The sequence below is a fragment of the Clinocottus analis genome, unplaced genomic scaffold (assembly GCF_023055335.1).
Source record: "Clinocottus analis isolate CAN_PGR_092001 unplaced genomic scaffold, fCliAna1.0.p SCAF_23, whole genome shotgun sequence".
In the NCBI taxonomy this organism is placed as follows: Eukaryota; Metazoa; Chordata; class Actinopteri; order Perciformes; family Cottidae; genus Clinocottus; species Clinocottus analis.
Window position 1 is genome coordinate 6,974,709 of NW_027175965.1, and position 22,792 is coordinate 6,997,500.

The 22,792-nt window shown below is 42.5% G+C and overlaps 1 protein-coding gene across 3 annotated transcripts in view; it reads right to left on the reverse strand.

Annotated features, from left to right (window-relative positions):
• pde4ba (phosphodiesterase 4B, cAMP-specific a) overlaps positions 1–22,792 on the reverse strand; it is a 132,898-nt gene that overhangs the window by 13,528 nt on the left and 96,578 nt on the right. For all 3 annotated transcript variants that reach the window (XM_068589577.1, XM_068589578.1, XM_068589579.1), the window contains one exon: positions 3,373–3,485. In XM_068589577.1, the coding sequence (XP_068445678.1) occupies positions 3,373–3,485 (113 nt within the window). The remainder of the gene's footprint in view (positions 1–3,372; positions 3,486–22,792) is intronic.

The window sequence follows — 22,792 nt, forward strand, 5'->3', positions numbered from 1 at the left end:
TTACAGGAGTACAACTCTTTCTGTCTCACTCAAACAAATCAAAGAAAACTCACCTTTCTCCAACCATTTAGCTTCCCTAACTTCCTCTCTTTCTTGTCAAAGCAGCAGGCTCCCATGTTGCTGTGTGAAGAGTGCAGAGCTGAGTGGGGCTGCCGTCCGTTACAGTGTCTGAGTCTCAGTCTGACTACAGCGTGAGTACAAGGACCAAGCCTCGGCTCTGTGACGCTAGGAAGCTCGAGTGACTCACTTTGGGCTTCGAGGTCTGACTCGGCTTTACCTCACACCCCGTGTATGTGCAGCAATGACGAAAAGAGAGGGGAGAGAGAGCGTGTTTGTGTGTGTCTGTGTGAGAGCGAGAGAACTCGTACACACTCCCTCTCGGGGGTAGTCCCGCCTCTTTGCTTGCTGTTCTTCAGCCAGTAGATCCCAGCTCTGAGGTCAACATCACGCTGATCAATCTAATGGATTGATCGCCTCCTGGTTTAATGAACACAGTGGTGTGTGTGTGTGTGTGTTTTGTATTTGTATTTGTACACTACGTGGAAACAAGGCCTCAACGTCTTGTTCTACAAACAGTCCAAAAACCTACAGATATAAAAAAAAAGCTGCAAATCCTCTCATTCAGAAAAGCATCAGTTATTTCCACTGATCGTTTATTCCGTTGGTTATTTTAGATTAATCAATTGTGTGTCTAGTTCATAACATGGAAAAATAACTAGATCCGAGGTGGGCTCAAACATCCAAAGCGGTAACAGATATACATTATGTAATGAAAAAATCTTCACATTTTATAAACTGGCCGCAGGAGTAACATGTTAATGACTTAAACGATTAACGCTACCAAAATGTTTCTCCCAACTGATCAATGGATTACTTGACTTATATTTTCAGCCCTTGTTTTAAAATAACAGATGGTTTACAGCCTCGACAGGGAGGAATATCCCAACCGGCTCCGTCGGCCGTACAGCACAGGGAGGACAGCAAAGCGCCGCAACCAACGGCAGCGACGACCCGCACTTCACCTTGAAGGTACAGAGCAGCGGCCGCTCGAATTTCCCTTCCCTCATACTCGTGTTTCATACAGCTAGAATAACATGTTTTCCATCTTAAACACTCCCAAAAGCTGATTGGCATGTTCTTTTAATAAAAAACCAGGTAACAGATCATGTGGCAAAGAGGCTGCAGGTGTTTTTAGTTTACTGCGAAAACAAGATCGCCATCAATAGGTTGTTGACCTATTGTACATGCGGGCATGCAGCCACACACACACACACACACTCAAACACACACACAGACACACATAGCTCATGCATACAAGACAGACATGTTTGTTGGAGGAGTCCTTAACAGATGGTTACGTGCCAGGACACAAAGTGACATCGGTGAGAGAGGATCGTGACACACAATAAGCAGAATGTGCCATTTGAGATGATCAACTGTAGATTAGTCACTCTTAACCTCTCTCTGTTTCTTCAATTGACTGTTTAAAGTTGTCTTGTTCTATGTTTTCTGTCTGTAACTATGTGTTTTTTATGCTGCTGCCTGCCTTCCCTCGAAAAATAGCATTTTTAATCTCAATGGGACTCTCCTGGTTGAATAAAGGTTTAAATAAAAATGGAATAAATGATTCTTTAAGGTCAACAGTTTGAGATATTTAATACATGTATCAGTCTGCGAAAATCAAACTACTGTCAACTGCTAATGGGGTGCGTCACATACAGTATTTATTGAAAAAAACGCTGGATCGAATTGTCCTTTTATTACTCCATAGTTTGGACATTTTGAAATGTCTCAAGCTGGAGAGGCTCATGAAATCCATCAGCACCTGCAGATCACTGTTGGCTCGATTCTACCAAATATTTCTGTGATTGCCCAAGTGCTAAAACTACAGTCTTGTGAAAATAATTTGTCCCATAAGTCCACAAATGTCGGGTTGATATGAACCAGAGGTTTTGAAGAAAACCCTCCACTCGCTCTATTGTAACAGACACACTGTCAGACTGTTTCCTCTCTCTAATCTCTCTCTCTCCCCCGAGTGAGTCTGTCGTCCTGCAGCCGTATCGACTTTGAAATGTCTGTTTGTTTAAGAGCTTAATAGTATTTATTCAGTCGTCCTCATGTGTCCTCGCTGAAACCAGTCCAGCTGACTGTCGGGGCTGGATGTGAGTCCAGATGACGACAGCGATGGGAAAAAAATAAACACGACCATCAACCATCCAAACGGACATGATGGGATGTCTATTGTCGTCTGGAGAGCGGGGGATCAGGAAGGAGACAGGAAAAGAGAGTCACTCTGCCCAGGGGTCTGCATGGATCTCACACACACACACACACACACACACACACACACACACACACACACACACACACACACACACACACACTCTGGTTTATTGTTTTTCACCCACTGCGGGATCCCTCGCATCCTGTTGTCCAATTTTATGAGAAATAACAAGCTTATCCTCTTTGTTTGCTGGCCTGACGGTTTTCAGACTCTCTTACACACAACTGGCTTCACGCTGGCTTTTCGGTGAATTTCATAACCACAAGCAAATCATAGAAGGTATTGAAAGTTTTGAGTCAACCCTCTACAGCAGTCTGAGGTATAATTACAACAAAAACCACTGGAGACACCAAACCATTTCCTCTTGTCCACTTGAGCATTTTTGCTTATTTAAAATTATATGAAAAAAAGGAAATGAAACTTCAGGGAGCTGTAACATTGCCACCATCAGGACGTTTGTTCCCAATATATATCCTGCATCATAGTAGGTGAGCCTGGACAGAAATGGATGTTTTATTCTACTAATGAAAGGGAAAATGTATCAAGCAGATTGCGGATTAGCCATCCTTAGATATGTTTACGGATAAGAGTTATAGTACACAATAGCAGAGTCAATCAAGTGATAAGTGATAACAGTGAAACGTTGTTTGACAAGGAAGAGGATAAGAGGATCACAGCAGGCCAACACACAGTTCCATTTTTTGCACAAAGAGAAAAAAAAGCAACGTTGCAGACATTAATGGCGTTTAGCGATGGTTTAAGTATCATCCAATCTTTTGAACCTGACGGCGTTCATGCCAACACTGCCTACTGCTGCAGCCCGGAACAAAGCAACCTCTTCTTACTGTACATGTGGGCACCTTTAATTCTGTTCAAGGTCACGCTAAGTTCATGTCTGTTTACAGCTTTCCAGTGTCTCTGGATGCTGTACACTGTCGTTCATGTGTATATTATGCTGAAGGACGGGTGCTTCTTGCTTAGATTTGAGAGCTCCTCAAAGAGTATTTTCTCTGTCAACATTTTGAACATTTTCTCCACTAATGAAGAAGAAGAATGGAATGATAAAGTTAGCAAACGGCCTCTCCTACCTTGTTGGAGGCCATGTCGCTGACAGAGCGGTAGGTCTGGATGGTCTCCAGCTGGTCCAGACACCAGTCCAACTCCTCCATCGTCTCCGTGGCCAGCTTCTGGTACGCCTCATCTGTCAACAAGCAGCCGGCACACACAGACACGCTGTCAGAACAGAGGTCGAACATGGAGCCCGAGCGCTGGCCCGCCACTCCTAGGCAACATCCACCCACAGGTCCCCGCTTGGGCCGCCTGGTGCTGCTGCTGCTGCTGCTGCTGCTGCTGCTGCAGTGGGACTCACAGCTGTCAAAAGGAAAGCTATAGGACCTCCTCGCTCTGTCACACACTTAACTTTCTCTCTGTGAGTAATTGAGTATAAGTGCGTCTGCGTGTGTGACGCCTCGCCACACACAGACACACTTCATCCCCCTCACAGGAAGCAAACAGACACCTGTAGATCGACACACGTGTGCACGCACGTACGCTTTTATCACGGCAAAACAACATTTTGTGTGATCTGTGAATGGATTTCACGCGTACACAAATACAGACTTAAACTTAAAGCCACGGATTCATCGGTGTCATCGTATCTTATGAGCGACTCTGGACGGATGACAGATAGCAAAACTGTTTTGTTTAAACAGGAGTTGAGACAGAAACATGAAAATGGACTGATCGGCCTTTGGTTGGGCCCCACTTGATGTTTTGTGTTTTAAGTCCATGCAGAGTTGAGAACATTTGTCCTTTTTGTCTTGTGCATGAATGGGAACAGCTGTTGTAAAGAAATGTGTGGTTACTGTTTTGCAGTTAATACACAGTAGGTCAAAGGCCCGACCACAGTACAGATAGAAATGCAGCCAGGAGACAGAATTACAGGAACTGGCTTTGATATCTATTTTACCAGAACTGAACAATATTTCCGTAACATTTTGCAACAGTTCACTGTGTGCACTTTATACCCTGTGCTGCCTTTTATTTGCAAAACATTTGGTAACTCTGTTTTTTAAGTCATTTATACTGGATTCAAATTACTGCAATAACTGATTATTTTCATTTTCGATGGAATCTGGAAATGATCCACTCCTGGAATGGACTCATCATTAGTCAATAAAATGTCATAAAACAGTGAAGTAAAGGTGATGTTGACAAATGTCTTGTTTAGTCCAAAACCCTAAAATATTCAGTTTAATATCAAGGCGAAGGAAAGCAGAAAATATTCACACATTTTGTCATTTTTGCCAGAAAAAAAGGTTAATACATGATTTCAATAGTGAGCTCAAAAAGTGATTGTAGTGGAACAAATTCAATACATAGAAAGAACAACTATTGTATTCAAGCCGCAATAACATCAAAGTCTGAGTGCGATAAACTCTTTTGTTACAGTCGTCTTGATTACTGAACCTACACGTCTCCAGTCTAAGTTCAGTCAGGAAGACGATACTCTTGACGCTCAGGCTGGAGTTTATTTCTCATGCATCTCACTCGTAATTTCATCGCCGTCATTGTTCAATGGGGCTGTCAAGATATCAGCTGTTCTGATCAGCTGGTCTCTTCTATCCAATGTTAGCGTCTCATCTTACTGCCGTCTCATTTGAAATACGACTGTCTCCTTCAGTACGTTCACGTTGCTGCGACGCAACCCTCCGAGTTCCCATCTTCGCAGATTCCTCATCATCCATCCGCCTCATCAACCACCACGAGTGTCTGGACTTCACTGGGTTTTTGTTTTTTTTATATAATCTTGCTGCTGCTCCGGGCAAATGACTACTTGACACTACAGAGTGCCAGTGACCAGCTACACAGAAACACAAGAGCTAAAGCTGCAATATTCTCGCACGAATGTCGAGTCCATGTTCCTAGAACTGAACTTGGAAAGCGGAGGGTGTGCGATGCGATGGCCAGTGGGGCTGAACTGACTGACACACACACACACACACACACACACACACACACCCTGCTGCCCCTGAATGGTGTATACTCCGGGTATCCTAGCTGCAGAGCACAACATGGCAGGAGGGTGTGCACTGCGGCGACCTTAGCGTGGCCACGTAGAATGTGTCCCCTGCTCTGATCTCCTCGCCATCAAAGACTCGCGCCTGTTTGCTCTCCCAAACATGAGAGGCACCTGGCGCTGTGCCCACAGCCTTCCTTCACTCTGATGAGGGGAGGGAGAGAATATGTGTGTGTGTGTGTGTTTAGTTTAGTTTAACTAGCAAGCTTCTGATGTTGAAACGGCTTGCACTCAATTGAGATGTTTCTTTCCCGTATTCTCAACACGTTTGAGGTGGTTTGTGTACTTCAGCAGCATAGAAAGGTCCTTTTCCTCCTCACAGTTCTTTCATTTGAACTTTTAAACTTTCTGCTTCGACTGAAAGTCGCACATGTGGTCGTTGCTGCCGTCTGGATATGTGGATGGATTCATAATTATGTTTGTATGCAATAATGGTAAAAAAGTCATTTTCACAACACTTTTAATGATATGTGATTTCTGCGTAAATGCGGAGGATGTTTTTGTTATTCGATACTTATGAGAATGGAAAGTGTGAGAATTATTATCGAGTAAAGTGGGGGAGTTTTTTATTCTTTTTTCATGGTATCGACGGCTTAGATGAGTATGACGCTCATCGTGAAGTTAGAGAGGAGTTGACGACAACTTTTAAAGGAACATTTTATTCAGAAATATCCAATTACAAAATGTAAACTTGCAGACTGCTTAAAAAGAGCGTAAAAGCTAAATCAGTTAACTTTTAGATTCTGGGTCAAAGTAAGATAAATTCAGCAATCCCGGCACAGTGTTGTGATCCTTTTTCGTTTTTAAACAATTAAGGTACTTTGTGGAGTTTTTCCTCTTCATGCAGGTGGTAAAACACAGTCTTGCCAATACTACCCAACAGGTCTACATGTGTGTGTAATGCGCCAAGACGTTCAGCAAATGCAGGGAAGACTGCAAGATATCCAACATGGACGTAAACAACGCTTTTTAAATGTAGGTTTCACGAGGGAAAACATTCAATGCTATTGTCACCTCAAGGAGACATATAACATCGTCAGGCATTGGACATTCACTACAGCTCAGACTTCACAGTCTGCGAGATCAACATGTAGAGCCATTCAACAAATTGACAGAAAAACACAACTTTAAGTCGTAATATCTTTTGCAAAACTAGATTAGTTTACAGCTCAGGGCAAGAGGCTTTGGATGTGATCAACAACAACAAAAAAGGTTTGGCATGATGGGTGTTTATGTGTGTGGTTGTGAGGCTGCACTCAGGGATCAAACTCAATTGCTAGATTTATTACTTGAGCTCTTAACCACGTGCATGACTTTGATTTTCAAAACCTAAAAAAAAATGAGTAAAGTGCTGTAAAATCGGGTTTCGCGAGTCAGGATCTAAAACTGCTCACAAGGCCAACTTCTTGTGGGTGCCACATCTCGGTAGGTGCCAGATGCACTAACCTTAACTCCGGCACTTGTATAACAGTGTTACTCTGATCTCTGCCCAGCGACCCAACAAAGCCAATAACAGTTACTCTTCCCTCCAGTACAGTTGCCCACCAGTCAAATAAAAAACAAGGATTAATGTGCTCAGTCATTGGACATTAACTCTCAGTTATTTCTCAACGCTAGTATGATCAAATCTAATCAAGTCAATGCTTTAAATACATCCCTTCAGAGGGAAATGTGTGTAAATGACTATCGAATAAACACAATCCAGTCTCTGTTTTTATTCTGCAGATAAAAGACAGATGAGTCAAACTAAATCATTGCGAGACGTGAACTGGCTTCACTGTTTCTGAGTTAACCTTAAAGGTAATTGAATGATGATCCAATCCTGTGACAAGTTGTACATACTTCTGTAGACAAGATCTATTGAAACAATAGAAATGTCGGTAAAGGCCAATGAACTCTAAAAAGATTAGTCTCAAACTTTCCAGGAATCATTTGAGTGTGGTGCTGGAAACCACAGTGAAGGAGTTCTGCCTTGATTTTGAACCAAACTAGTCAAAAATAATTATAGATATAGGGTTTAAATTCCCTGAATTTGAGCAACAAATACACATTTTATATTCTCACTTGTTTGAAAAGAAGAGGCATGTTGGCTGCATACTATTAATTACTTTAGTTACAGAAGTCTGCTCTGTGTACTCACATGGCCTCACACACACACCCACACACACACACACACACACACACACACACACACACACACACACACACACACACACACACACACACACACGCACAACACAATGTCAGAGGGGATTTCCACCGCCTCCACCAAGGACCTTTCTGATCAGCGCTTAGACCTTACAACGTCTGTCCCACAGCGGCAGAAAGGAAAACACACACATGTACAATCCAGCCAGACGCCAGTGGACCGACATTAGCTGAAATATGAATGCCAAACATGTACTTTCCAGCTGGGGGAGGCAGGGCAAAGAGAGATAATGTCAGTTCTCTCTCTAGATCCAAGATTCAGTTCAGTTTAAGCCGAACAGGCTTTCAGCACCAAACAACAACACAAAAACAGCGTCAACAATTAGGAACGATTGTCAGCTGGAACCTTTTAGTGATAACATCACACATGTAGAGGTTTTCTGTGAATATGAGCAGAAAGAGATGGACTAAAAAAACAGATCAATCCCTATATACACACCTCATAAAATCCTCAACACAAAATACGACCGTCCCGATGCATTGAAGTAGCTGTCCTGTACATATTGTACATGTGTTCATGTCATTGTCTCCATCAGCAAATTGTTTTTCTTTGATTGCATCTCAGATTAGAGATGAAAAAGAACACATTTCAATTATTAATCCCAATAGCAACTCTTTTTTTAGTCTGGTGTGGTTCATTACTTTAATATACAAAATCTCTTACAATATCAGTGTTAACAGTGATAGAGAATTTCTAAATGTCTGTTGCTCTGTCAAGTCATTGAGGACTTTAAAGTACTTATTTTTTGCAAAAGCAGGTGCAGGTGCATGGCAGAACTTGCTATCAGAATATACAAGTATACCCAGAAGTATACTTGTATATGTGTATGTGTGTGTGTGTGTGTGTTTCCTGCCTGTGTTGTGATGCTATAGCTGCAGCACAGTCGGTGCGCTGCAGCTTATTATCAGCAGACAAAGTAAATATGTCATTGTGAACGGAATAAGATGTCATCCTTTCATGCTCATTCCTGCTTTTAATGTATCAGGTAATCCTTCATGATATTAACGTGTCGTGAAGGGTGAGCTGCCACTTTTTCTGTGAAGTGGCACAAACACAGCACAAACACTCAAAGAGAAACCAGACTTTGACGTAGGCCGATTGGCAGTGACGCCAGGTTCCTGAATGACAAAGTCAGAGGATAAGCCATTCTTTTGTGACAACTACTGCTTTACAAGAAACAGAGAACAGTTTGATCTAAAACTCTCTGGGCCGTTACGCAACACTTCCGATCAAAGATCAGAGATGGTATGGCGAAGGGGGCTGTTGCACCGCTGCTTTTTCACGTCTTACAAAGCCAAATTATGACTTTAAATGAGCAGAATTGCTAAATCCACGACTAACTTGCAGTATTGTAAAAAGAGGGACGGAGGGTGGTGGAGCAGTTTGTGGTCAGGAGCATGCTTTGTGGCCCCAAAACACTGATTGAAACATTCTTGTAAGTTGGGTTCTGAGAAGAAATGACATCATGTTTCTGTGTTTTATTAGAGCTCATTTATCTGGGCGGCGGAATATAAATAATGTCTCAATCGATGGCATCAGGATTGTGTTGATCTGTGGTTGAGAATTATAAATAGAAGGGAGCAGATAATGGACGTTTTGTTGCAATGGAGGATTGACACAGGCTTCAGCGCTTATGAATTTGCAGCTTTATTAAAGCCATTGTCGGGTAAATGTGTTGCTCTCGCGTGCGTTAATAGTAAAAACATAGCGGTGCCATTTTCCTGTGGTGGCTGTCGAGAAGCAGCACGGTGACACACGTTGGACGCTGACTCACAGATTACCAATTCTGATGTGTTGTAACGAGGCAATCGGTCAAAAGCAGAACCGCTTCAGCTTGTCATACGCGTCTCCGTTAGTCACAGCAAGTCTGTATATTGACCGCTTCCATGTTCTCTGCTGCAGATACTCGTAATAATGTGCCGAGGGATATTAAATTGAGGAAAGCTGATAGCCACATTTAAGATTTGTATTTATCTCTGCTCTTAGCTCTTCTCAACCTTTGCAGCGTGGCTGTGTGTTTTGCTATTGCTTTGACTAAGTTTGCATTCTTTTGTCTACAACCTTTTAAGATGTTACCTTGGCCTGGTCGCCCTTGGACGTCACCAAACTCCAAAGGAGATTATCTGAGCATAAGAACAGTTTGACATGTTGGAAAATACATTTGCTTTCTTGATCAAAAGTTCAATGAGATTAGTTAGCTTAGCATAGCATATATATATATATATATATATATATATATATATATATATATATATATATATATATATATATATATATATATATATATATATATACACACACATCAGTGGTGGGACGTCAGCGGCCGAACAGAATAACAAAGTTATAGTATTATATAATATAATAATAATAATAATACAAATTTGGAGAGAAAAGAAAAAAAAAACAATTTGATTTTCCCAACAAGTCATGCCTTGTATATTAGACCATGTCTACGTCATACACACAAACTCATGATTCACACATGTACAATGTATTTAAACACAGAGCGATGCAGAGTGATTTATGCGTGTAGGAGCTGACTGTGAGGAGCATAAAGTACTGATCTGAGCTCAGAGACAGAAGTCTGGAGGTTCACGGAGGCCCGAGGCGTCTTACATACAGGATTTACTGCTATCTGACTGCTCCTCATCTTCTGGCGTAAATACCCCCAAATGTTTTGTTTTTACATCTCCCTCCGATGATACAGACAGACGTCAACGAGGCTGTTTGTATCCGTCCTATCAGCAACTCTGTGGACTGGTGAGTGGAAGACCATCCTGTCCTTGAGCTGCACTCGCTCCCATCTGTTTTGACTCCTGCGCTCATAAACTCTCACATCTTCTTTTCCCACATTTGGCTCCTTCTCACCACACTGTCTCGCTCTCAGCTTCTATACGCTCAAACATGTGTACACTATACGCACAAACACACAGCAACAGACCAGGCTTTGTCTGTGTTACCTGAGTTGAACTCCCACATTGGGAGCAACAGCACCGACTGGGCTGAATGGGACTCATTGTCCTGCTGACTGGCATTTGCCCCTCGGGTTGATTAGCATGGATCAGAGGAGCCATGAACCCAGTTAGCCAAACTTCTGTCGCTGTTGTTGATGCTTTTTTTTTTCTCTCTCTCTTAGGTTTCAAAGTGCTGTCTAGAGTTACGATCACAGAGCTTTACTGTTGGTGCGGGGGTGGACCTGACGTCTGGGATGAGGAAGGGTTTCTAAAAACCATCAGGAAAACTTCTGCGAAAATCTGAAGGGGCCAACATGCAGCTGCTGCAGCTGGACCCAACTCGGCTTCAAAGTCTGAGGAAAAGGTCTAAATCACATACTGAGTCAAACTCAATTTCTCCTCTTTGCTGCGTATATAGTTTAGACATTTAGCCGTAGATCCCAAAAGAGTAAAACACTTTTTCACTCTCACATAAGTATGTGAGATTTTTCGCTTTAATGTTCCAGTTTTTAGATATCCTATTCTCACATTTGTTTTCAAAATTGTAGAAAAAAATCATTTCATTGATGGAGAAATCCAAAAAAGATATTGCAAAAATCCTGAACTCTCAAACTATATGTGTTGCTGTTAATATATTTAACTGCTAGATGTGACGCTTTGAGCTTCACAAACACATTTCCTCACATCCCTGCTTCTTCCCAGAAATGTCAAACTACTCCTTTAAATAGCAAAAGCAACAAAGTGCCAGCATAAGACGAGTGTGGTGAGGGATGTACAGAGTGAATACACGGGAGATGATTCTGAACTGAGGTAATACGGTGACCTGACATGGAGATGATACTGTTTCTGAACCGACACCGTATGACTTACTTCATTTTATGATTTCTGAGTAGACCGACTGGCCTGTTAGAGGGAATGTGTTACCTCATTATGTTCCCATGACACACAGTGTGTTACTCTAATGTCATACATGTCACAAGACGGGTCAGAGAGCAAGCGGGTCCCGAGACACAGACACACAGATTATTTTTGCCCGGGGGGACGTCTCTGTGGATGGAGTATAACACTGGCCTTTGTGACACTAAATGGCCGACGAATTGTTGTTAGCGATGAGCTAAATCACGTTTTTAGGCTGCCAACCTTTCCCTACAGGATCGATCGGTATATATATTTTACATCCTTAAAATATTGAAGCCTTCTCCTTTCTAAACCAGGGGTGCGATAACTTTTACAGGTTTTGACTCATTTTACTCATAATGAGGAAGTTAACAACCTCAATGGGCTAACGTGCAACTAAACAAGACCCATCGTTGCCACGCTTCCTCTTTCTTTTTGGGTCTTTGATATCTGAATGGCATTTTATTGAGCTCAAGCAAGAAATCCTTTTGGTCCAAACATTTTTACAGCTTTGTTGAGGCCGTTGCCAATAAAAACATGACTGTCTTATTAACATTATCTTGACTGCATTTAGTGTGAAGACCTTGAAGGAGGCAGTAAAGGCTTGATGAGCGCAGCGAGGGAAGGCACCGGAGGGCTTCTGTGATGGAGAGGTTTGCGTGCAACGAAGAATCAGTGTCTCCAGTAACATATGAAGACCAGCTGAGACAAACCTCAAACGACCTTGAACAGCATGCCTCCACCATGATGGGTAAGCAGGGTCTGTCACTGTATCTGCGTTTGTGTGCGTCTCAAACCACATCACAAAATCTAATTGAGCCAATTTTTTGGCACTGGTGAGCAGGCAAAACCAGATTGATTGTGTTTGTCCATTTTGGATAAAAAAAAAAGGAAACTTCCTGATTGAATCAAGATTAAATACTAGTTTACGCCAAGTAACATCTAATGTTACGGTCTAAGATCAGTTTGATGAAAAAAAATATCTGGATCCGGCCTCTGCCAAAAAAAATCAGCCCCTTTACTGCAGAGTAATGATCACCACAACATGTTTTACTTTTTTTGGGGGGTCTTTGATGATAATAATTAGGGGATTTTAATTGATAGGGGGTATTTTATTGTTGAATTAATTTGTGAAAAGGCAGCTTTCTGCCCTGTACCACAAAGATGTGGTGGTGTTTTTTAGGCGGGGAAGGGAGGTGGAGGCGAAGGAGAAGGAGGAGGGGGGGGGGGGGGGGGTATGCTTCCCAAATACCCAAACAAAAGAGTCGGTCTGTGAAGCAGAGAGCGTTTGAATCCATCTGCGTTGAGCTGAACAGGCCTGCTGGCAAGGGAATACTTCAGGGGAAGGGCAGCCGTCTACTTTATGACTGTGCTGACGTCAATGGCATAATTCAAATACTTGCAGAGTGCATGCTTCCAGCTTTCTGAACCTGCAGTCTCTCTCTCTCTCTCTGTGGCAGGCCTCAGCTAAAACCCGACCTGGAATTGGACAAACTAAAACAACAACAACTGGAACGGACTGGTGTCAGGCTGGAATAGCACGTCACCACGTGGTACTCGTTAGCTCGCCCTGCAATGGTCAAAAAGGCGAGAGACAGATAGACGTGTCTTTGGAAATGTGTCGTATAGCTGCTGACACAACTGATTCAAGGGAAAAAGGTCCTTTTAGAAGGAAGCGTTTATTGTAGTCTCTATCAGTGAAAAAAGGAAGCGGACAACCAAAATGAAATCAATTAAACCCACTTCTATGAAGAGTAATTCTCTTTTACTGAAAGAGGGAAGTGACACTGATTCTGTGTGAAGTGACGTGTGTCGGTGGCAGTGTGCAAATGATTTCCACTGCCTGCAAATGAACACACTCGCATGCACAGTATTCTGAGTTGACACATCCGTCAGCTTGAAGATTAATTAATCAGAAGCTACTTTTTTGTGAATAACGGTTGCAGTCCAAAAGTACACGTTTTGTCACATTACAGCTTCTCAAATACAAATATTTGCTTTATTTTGTTCTCTACTATGAATTTTATGTTTTAGGGTTTTGGACTGTTGGTTGAACGAGTGATTTTAAGGTCACACTGTTTATTTTTCGCAAGGTATGTAGTAACAACTACACACCATCACAATCCTAATACATTTAAGTGAGCTATAGCAATACATTAAAGAGTGAATATTATTTTGAAATGAGTATCTATGTTTCGAACAATTGACAGAGAACCAAATCAACAAGGGAAATTCAATGTGAAGTGGAATAGCTGTTAACATCATAGTGAGTTAACCAGGGTTTGAGTTTCAAGCACACACACACACACACACACACACACACACACACACACACACACACACACGCACACGCACACAAGCCAGTAGGTCTTTTCCCAAAGCTCAGCTCTGGATCTCCCCTGGCTTGGAGCCAGTGGGAGTGTGTGCCAGCGGGTATAGAGAGCTTTCAGCAGAGTAAATACGTGGCACTGCAGCTTCTTTCTGACACAGGAGACGTGTCAGAGGCCCGTCGTTTCTAGCCGCGTATCAACACCAGGATTACTTTCAATTAAAGTAAGATAAAGCTTCTGTACCGGAACAGAAGCTATATCTGTCTGACTTTTAAAAAACTCTTTGGAGACAAAGAGACATCACATGTGACGGTCACTTTTTCAACCCTCTTCAACCCTCTTTAACCCTCTTAGGGCACCTGACTGACACCTGAGAGTTGGAGGGCGAGGAGACAGTGAAATGTGAGCTGATGCTGGCAGCTTTCTACATCTTATTTGAGTAGACACAGCTGTCAACACACACACACAGACACACACACGCACACACGCACATGCACGCCCGCCTGCACGCCCGCCTGCACGCCCGCCTGCACGCCCGCCTGCACGCCCGCCTGCACGCCCGCCTGCACGCCCGCCTGCACACGCACAACATGAATAATATGATGCACACATGCGGAGGTATTGTTTTAAAGGAATATGTTCAGTTTATTTCAAGTTGGTTCTAACGTTGTACTCACCAAAGTAATTTGAAAGATCTAGGAACACGGCGACATCGCTCTAAGAAAGTCCAAGACAACAAGGCAACAAACATAAGCAGTCAGACGGTTTGTTCAAAGTAAATGCAAAAGTGAGTGCGCTCTTGTTTTAAACCTGTATGATCAACTGGCTGCTCATGTCCCTGCCCACTGTCGGACGTCTTTTTTGCAATTTCGTTCATTCCCAGGCCTCAATTAACTTGTAAAAAGGACAAAAAAATTACCAAACAATACACTAAATTACCAAATAGTGTCTCATCTTATGTAACTGTAGTAAATAGAGGCTGTGGTAATGCAACGTATTGACAATTAATTACTTTCTGCAACAATCCAAATCAATAAAAGATAAAAGCAAAGCCCAAGACCACTAACGAGAGAAAGACTGATAGAAAGTCCAAAGGACAAAGAGAAGAGTTGTGTTGACGTACAAGCGTGTCTTTCCATGACAATCTGGTATTAACAAGAACTTAATCTCATGCAACAGATTTCCAGTGTACAGATATCTCTCTCTCTCTCTCTCTCTCTCTCTCTCTCTCTCTCTCTCTCTCTCTCTCTCTCAAACAAAGAAGAAAATTCCTGGAAAGGAGCATAGGATAGAAGGGCACATCTTCTTTTGTACTTAAATAACCTTTCCAGGGTTGTTTTTCTTAATGTTTTGGGACGGGTGCCATTACTCGATGTTTGCCAGTGGACTCCTTCCACCAAACAGATGAAACTCTGTTAAGATGCCGGGCATGATCCTTTCTGGATTGGTCTTACCGCTCTCTGCCTCCAACACTGACACGTTGAAGACATTTAACATCTTAGTTCCTTTTAAGCAGAAATAATTTGTTGTTTTATTAATGTTTGAGAAACATTTAAGCCATTTCTGGAGCAAAGATGCTAAATAAATAGAAATATAATTACTGCTACCTCTGCTAGCAGCTTGAAGATTTGCTTGTTTTCTCTGTTTTACATGATCATCAACTGAATATCCTTGAATTTAGGATTGTTGGTTAAATAAAACAAGACATCACATGATGAAAATAGATGTTAGTTGCAAATCCTCTACTAGCTGCATGAGGTAAAAATGTACAATATGTACATCTAAATGTAAAAAATGTATGTATCTGTAAAGATAAACCTTTATTAATCATTTTTTTCTGCCAGCAGTACTTAGATTTAGTCAAACATTTAGTTGCTAGCAACTTCCCTTGATGTTGAACACGGGCCCCAGGAAGAGCAAACACAACTTCCTGCCTCTGACAGACATGACATGTATAAGAGAGACATGTAAATTAGATGTTTTCTTTAAAAAAAATTAATATATAAATCAACTTCCATGTATAGAAACTTAAATAGCCCTTATTTCAATTGCGAGGTCCTTAAAGTTGAACTAGTAGGTTAGAAAAGTTACAAGTTGAGATTAAACGATGAAGTTTAAATCCAATCATCTTGGTCTCCACAACAAGTAAAAACAAGCTTTTTTCACTCCACTGACGGACTGACGATGAGGCCGACGGTACGCTGTGAGTAACAGGACCGACATCGAGACGAGCTCACACTGTTGCACATTTACCGACAACCTGCATGATGCAGACGCGCCAGTAGAAATGACTATTAATGACGTCACCTTGTCTCCAAAGTCCGATCGTATAAACAACAGTCATATCTGAGCTAGAGCGGGAGAGCAGGCGGTTTAGAGGAGCGATGTGATATTCCTCACCTGCTCTCTGAGAGCAAATACACAGCTATGTCACCCACAGACACAGTGACACAGTGATGGCAGGCTCTCATCACGTACAGGTAGGATCACAACTTCACCTGATGAGTCAAGGTGGGCAAACAAGGATTCAGTAAACACACACACACTTGTGGACATGAATACACAGTGGGACGTGCATTTGTCCAAGTAGCCATGCATACACATTACATTTCAAAGTCGCGGGTCAGTGTCATTGGGAGAAGGGGAGGGGGGGGGGGGAGAGAGAGAGTGAGAGAGACTCTTTGATGGTTGTTGTTTACTGCCGTGGTTTCTGAACTGAAAGTGTTTCTCTGGTAGTTCTCTATGTGTGACACTTATTGGAGGTCGTGGCAATAATAATGTTTGGACCGGCAGTGTGGCTGCTCGGAAGGTTAACCACGGATGGGAAACAAGGAGAGGTAGCCAACTCTCTCATCATGTCTTTTCCTTTCTCAGGCGTGTGCCACAGTCCACTGCAGATACATTTTACTGCTATGAAAAAATAAATCAAAGCCAAGTGCTGAATAGGTTAAATAGATTCACACAACTGATTTGTAAACAGACACTGTTGTAGTAAAGGCTTGGGTGGCCTTTTGGCACAATTAGCATTTGGTTAATGTTGGAGAAGGATCATTTCTTGGGTTAAAATAGCCAGTTCAGGCTAAGAGATGATCATGGTTATGGTGAAAAGAAACCAGCATGTAGAAACGGTCTCTTGTGTTCAAGCTCCAGGCTTTACTGTCCCCAACCCCCGACCTTCCTCTCTTTTGTGACGTTAAAACAACATCACGCTAGAGTTCCTCTGCCTTTGCTACTAAATAAACTTTCACACGTAAACAATAAGTCAAGAGTAATTCCACCGTGCTGCAGATGTGGCCTTCCCAAAATACAAATAAAGACACAATTATGGGGTTGGGGGTGAATAAAAGAGGTCTTACTATCCCAAAAAAAACACACTGTAGCGAGGGTGTGAGAATGAGAGATGAGTGCTCAATGAGCACTCAATGGAGAGCAGAAGAGGATAATACATGACCCAAGGTCAATCGCCTCTGAAACAGCAGGCTCTCGTATGAGCTGTCCCCTTCCTAACTGAGAACCGGGTTCACTGTGTGGACACGGGCACTGATGTCTACCATTTATTAAAAGTATACTATAAATGTTTAGAGGAGGGACTTCAAGGTACTGAGCCATGAAAACTAGAGAAGCAGTTTGTTTGATGTTTGTTTCACTCAACAAAAAAAAATCAAATAGTACTGAAAAATGTGGGTTATAAGGCGCATCTAGTAAATACAAAAGTTGTATTTAATCATAAACAAGTCACGACGGTTTATAAGCCGCTGTTGCTGCTGCTGCTGCTACTGCCCCGTGGTTGTTGGGAGCTAGCTGCTGCAGCTAGCGCTGCCGACGCTGTTGTTTACTTGAGCTCCAACAGTATAGCCACACGTTATTGTAGCAGCGACAGTGAGCGTTTGCTAGCTAGCGCTCGCTGGGTGAGGACCCCTGCCTCTTGGACCCCTGCAGTTTTCCCATTGCGCCTCCTCGGGTGAGCGTGTTAGCATCGTTGGTGGGTGCTGGTGGAGAACCAAGCGGGGTGAGAAGCGGCGTGGGGAAGGAGGACAGCAGGGAGTTCACGTGAATTTTGTACCGTATGTCTCCGAAACTGCTGCTAAATTTACAATCAGAAAAATCCACAAATTAGCCGCACCGATGTTTAAGGCGCATGGGGTCAAAGTTGAGAAGGAAAAAAAAGTAGCGACTTTGTGGTGCTGACAACATTTCTATTAAAGCCCTCTTTCTTTCCACAAACAATGTCCATGTTACTCTGAATAATCACAAAGTATTTTCACTAAAAATCTGTCCAGAATAATTAGGGGATTCTTATCCAAGGTGGCTTTAAAGTTGTCATAAAAAACAATCTGTTACTCAAAGAGAGGCTGAAGCTAAACAGTCTTATCTGCAATTGCTGAAAAAGATGCAGACTCCCTCTTCATTGCTTTCTCTGTCGTACAACGAACGTTTACACGTGACCAACAGAGCACGTTACATAACACAGCAGAAGATGCATCACTTAGAGCCCGGTCTGTTTAAACTGTGGCTTTAAAGTGTTTACATAGGTATTAAAAAGGGTTTGCACTAGATCAACATCACGCAAATTTTGTACGGTACTTGATGTACTAATTTGTACGTATGACTGACAATGAACCTGACAAACTGAGTAGGCTGCACTACTTTCCTTGTGTCGTCGTTCAACAAAATGACTATGTAATTAAACTCCTCTCAACAAATTTTTTACCATAAAGAATATAAACTGTATTTGTGTGACATGGGTTTTTGGAGACTAACAGCAGGTCCCGAGTCTATTAGCTTCGATGGGAGAAGGGAATAAAGGTCAAAGGTCACAGTTATCTACATGGATGTTTGTGCCGAATTAAAAGATAAAATCCTCCAGGCATTCCTGATATATTGTGTTCACAAAAATAGGGCAGACAGACAACACAAAAACATAATGCCTCTGACCACAGCTGTGGCCTACACTCATACTACGATGACGTCATTGTAAATAGGAAGTAAAACCTTAACATATCATCACTGGATTTCCTCTTTGATCCACAGTTAAGTGCAATACATTTCAAAGACAGCTCTTGAAGGGAGAGACCCCTAAAAAAAATGAACCTCAACCTGATTGATTTAGAAAAAGAAAACTAATTCAACAACTTTCTCTATAACATCCTGTGGATTGAAACCTAAAGTCGACAGCCATGCTAGTTGTTCTGTACTGAGCTAATTGCTAACAACAATTTGCAAACATGCTCAAAATCCCAATGCTAACATGCCAGTGTTTAGCAGGTGTGGTTGTGTAGAGCTGGGTTTAAGACCCAATGTGTGAAACCAGCATGCAAGCCCATAGATGAGTCTTGAATGTAGAAACAACAGAGTTTTATTGCAGCGCTATGTGACGCAGGTCAGGCCCTGTCTGCTCTTTGTCTGCATGTCACGCCAAAGGAACTCATTTGTCCCCGGAGAAAGACGGATGAGCTGTTGCAGAACAAAAGCCTGCAGGGGGGTTTCTAAACACCTGACGGATTGTGTACATCTGTTTGAATGTGTGTGTGTGTGTGAGCGAGGAAGTTGTCACAGTGGCCTGTTTCCTCATTAGTGTCACAATTCTGCACAGCAAGGACTTCCTTCCATGGACAGAAAGGTGTCTGTGTGACAAGAGAACACACACACGCACTTTCTCACACTTGATCCCCTTACATTTAGATAACACACCTGTGTTTGTCATGCATTCACATGTTCTGTTGTGTCATCGGTACACATCCGCACACACAGCTGCCTCTCATTCCAAACATGGACGAGCAACAGGGTCCGAGTCCCGGAGCTTAAGGAAATATTCGGGGGGGGGGAAAGCACCTCATGAAACTCTGAAATCCTTCATTTAAATCACATCAATGTGTATTGAATTTAATAGGCTGTTGGGATCATTTTATTAGAGGCGTGCCGCTACAGCCGGGAACATGTATAAATATCATCTCAGTTTCCAATAAACAAATGTACCTGTCACTGATGTAGTACAGCTCAAAAGATCTTGTCAAAGGCCTGCAGGCTCTGTAATCACACACACACATACACTTATGCACTACAGCTGATGCCACATAATGATAGGAGCCATTTTGTCCTATATTTCTCAATCAGGAAGTGCGACAAAAACCACTGAGATGCCACGTAAGAACAGGAGAACAACTCTTTATTTTTCTCCCTCCGATAACAGCACAATTGAACATGCTGCCCGCATGACGCTCGGCACCACGAGGAGCTTTCACGCAGTCAGTCAGGCATAAACGAACACAACGCTGCCTGGACACACGTCTACTCTCGGCTTGTTTACCTTGAAAAGCAGTTGCAGTAAGTCAGTGGGGTAAATTATTCCACAGATATCACAGCTCTTTCCTGTCAGCTGGCTAGCGCGGTTCCCGTCAGAGAAACCTAAACCCTCTCACCATCAACAAAGTTATTTCCCTCTGGTTGCACCTCTTTATCTGGCCAGTGACTACTCGCTCTTCCTGGCAAATAGAGCAGGCTTTTGGAAATGTTCAAAACCTCCATTTTCTTTTATTTCTTTATTGAAATTGAATCAATCATTTTTGGTTTAGAATCTGGCTTCATAACCTTAATGCAGGACACAGGATGAGGTGTAGTACTACATAATATTTGAGGGTTTGCACAGTAGCCAGACTATTCTGGCAGCCCTCCCCTCCCTCCTCGAGGCCATTTAAGTAGCCCTGAGCGGGAAGTGGTTAGGAGGGCAGGCAACACAAGACGCCCAGGGACATAAACACTGAGACTTATTAGCTAGCAACATGGAGAGAAACAGGACCAAGGATCTGTTTCTCAATCATTTGGACACCTGGAAGGTGAAGAAGAGAGCGAGAAAAGAGAGAAGGTTATGGAGGTCGAGCATTGCTTTGACCAGAATAGAGTTGGGGCTGGAAGAAAAAGAGGGAGTCGCTGTCATGGGAACTGCTCATGTTGGCATTTTGGTGGACGTGCACGGCAGAGTGTAAGGTGAGAGACGGAGCGATAGGTTGGCAGATACTGTATCTGTGACATTTAACCGGTAGCCCTGCCAGAACATCTCTGATTAAACAGATGCCATATGAAGAGCACAAGCCTGGAAAGGGGCTCCGCATTACCTCACTCAGCGAGAATGGGTTTGATGCCCCTCTGGGAATGTCGATGTTGTTGTTCCCGACACGGGATTCCAGAGTTTCAATGAAAGCATTAGTAAACTCCTATCAGTCCAATCCGAGAAGATTCATTTGGTAAACAGCTTCCAGATGGCAGCTCCATGGTCACCAACGTTTCTCTGACTTCCCCTGTTTGTGTGCTTCTAACTACTGTATGATCCAACCACATTCCAGCAAAGCAGTACCATTTAGTGTGCATCACAATAAACAGGCATAACAGCTCATATATGTGTTGTAATGAACAAATAAACACACGCAATGCCAAACTATTTCTCTTGGAAATGAATATCAAGTGAATAGTTGGTTAAAGCGTCTCTATGAAGTTCAACTACTCAAGACAGATCTTGTTATACACTGAGATTTTTAACATGCATTGTTTTAGAACAAGTGCAAATAAACACTTGTGTTATAGAGAGGAATACACTATTATTATACTATTATTATATTCAACTCTATTTGCATTTGGCGGACTGCGTCAGACAGCTGTGGAGGATGTATTGCCACTGTGTCACATGACAACCTACTATGAGACATCCTGGTGAAAAGCCTGCATTCACACAGCCACAGTGTTTACATGTTTAGTATGTGGTGTAAACTAAAATACATGGAATACTTATATTACGCATGTTTCCTAATGCATATGCAGTGATCATCAACACGTCACGACACAATCCGACTGACAGCACGCAATCCCTCAATGAAGTCTGCAGAGTGTATTGGTTATAAAGAACAAAGCTAAGATTGTGAATGACAATCAACTGCTGATTTAGTTTTTCCTCCAGCTGTTTTACGCAGAGATTTTGGTGCAAATTGCACATTTCTGCGCTTTCAAGAAACAAAAAAGTACAACCATACACAACTGTCATCATGTCAGACATATTATAGCCGTACAGCACCTGGTTGTATCGTTGTGATAGTATTACGTATTCTGTTATAACATATTATATTTGATTCATTTGTACATTTTGTGGAAGAAGCTATTCAATACATTTGCATTCTGCAAAACCACTATATTTGCCATGGTTAAATGTTGATGACTACCCTTTTTTGTGCCAAATGTATTTCACAATAAACAAATAATACCTACAAGGCTAATTAGCCGACACATACCAACATTGTTTCTCTAAAACAGAGCACACAGGTCATCTCAACACCATGAAAAATCTATTTTTGAAAGCCACTGAGAACAAATTATTTTGGAAGCCAAGTGGTTATTGACATGATAAACTGACACCGTACACACTAACAACATGTGAACTCGGTATTGAGAGAAGTCACAGAGACAATATGTACGTTCTCTTGCTTCAGATCCTCCAGGCCCTCATCTCCAGCCCACCTCCTCCTCCTCCATCGCTAAGTCTTCCTCCCTTCTCAAGACAGACCTCATGTCTCCTGCCCTATCACCTCATCACTCCTCATCTCCTCCTTTCATCCCTGCCTCTCTTTTCCTCCTTGCTGTGACCTCCCTATTGCATTCCTGCACGCATCGAGCCTCTGCTTGGTGCGAGGAGCACAGGGTTGTCCGAGACTTGCATTGAATAACATTCATAATGAGATTGATGAGGTACTTTTCATTCATTTCCCTGTGCTCCACTTTCTGTAACCTCCTGGCACAGAAGAGACAAATCATAGAACTGTTACTGTGACTTGATGGAGTTATACAAGCGAGAAGGTTCGTCTTGTTCTTAACTGTGAGCGCAGAACAACAAGCACGAATTTGGGAGAGTTTAGTCGATGGTATGCAGCTGAGAATGGGCGGCGGAGGACGACACGTTCATAGCTTAAAAGTTGACGGTAGCGGCGTTGTTACGACTGGGTTTGCGGCGCAGGAAATAGAGCCATTTATGTTGTATTTTATTATCTGGTTCTTCAC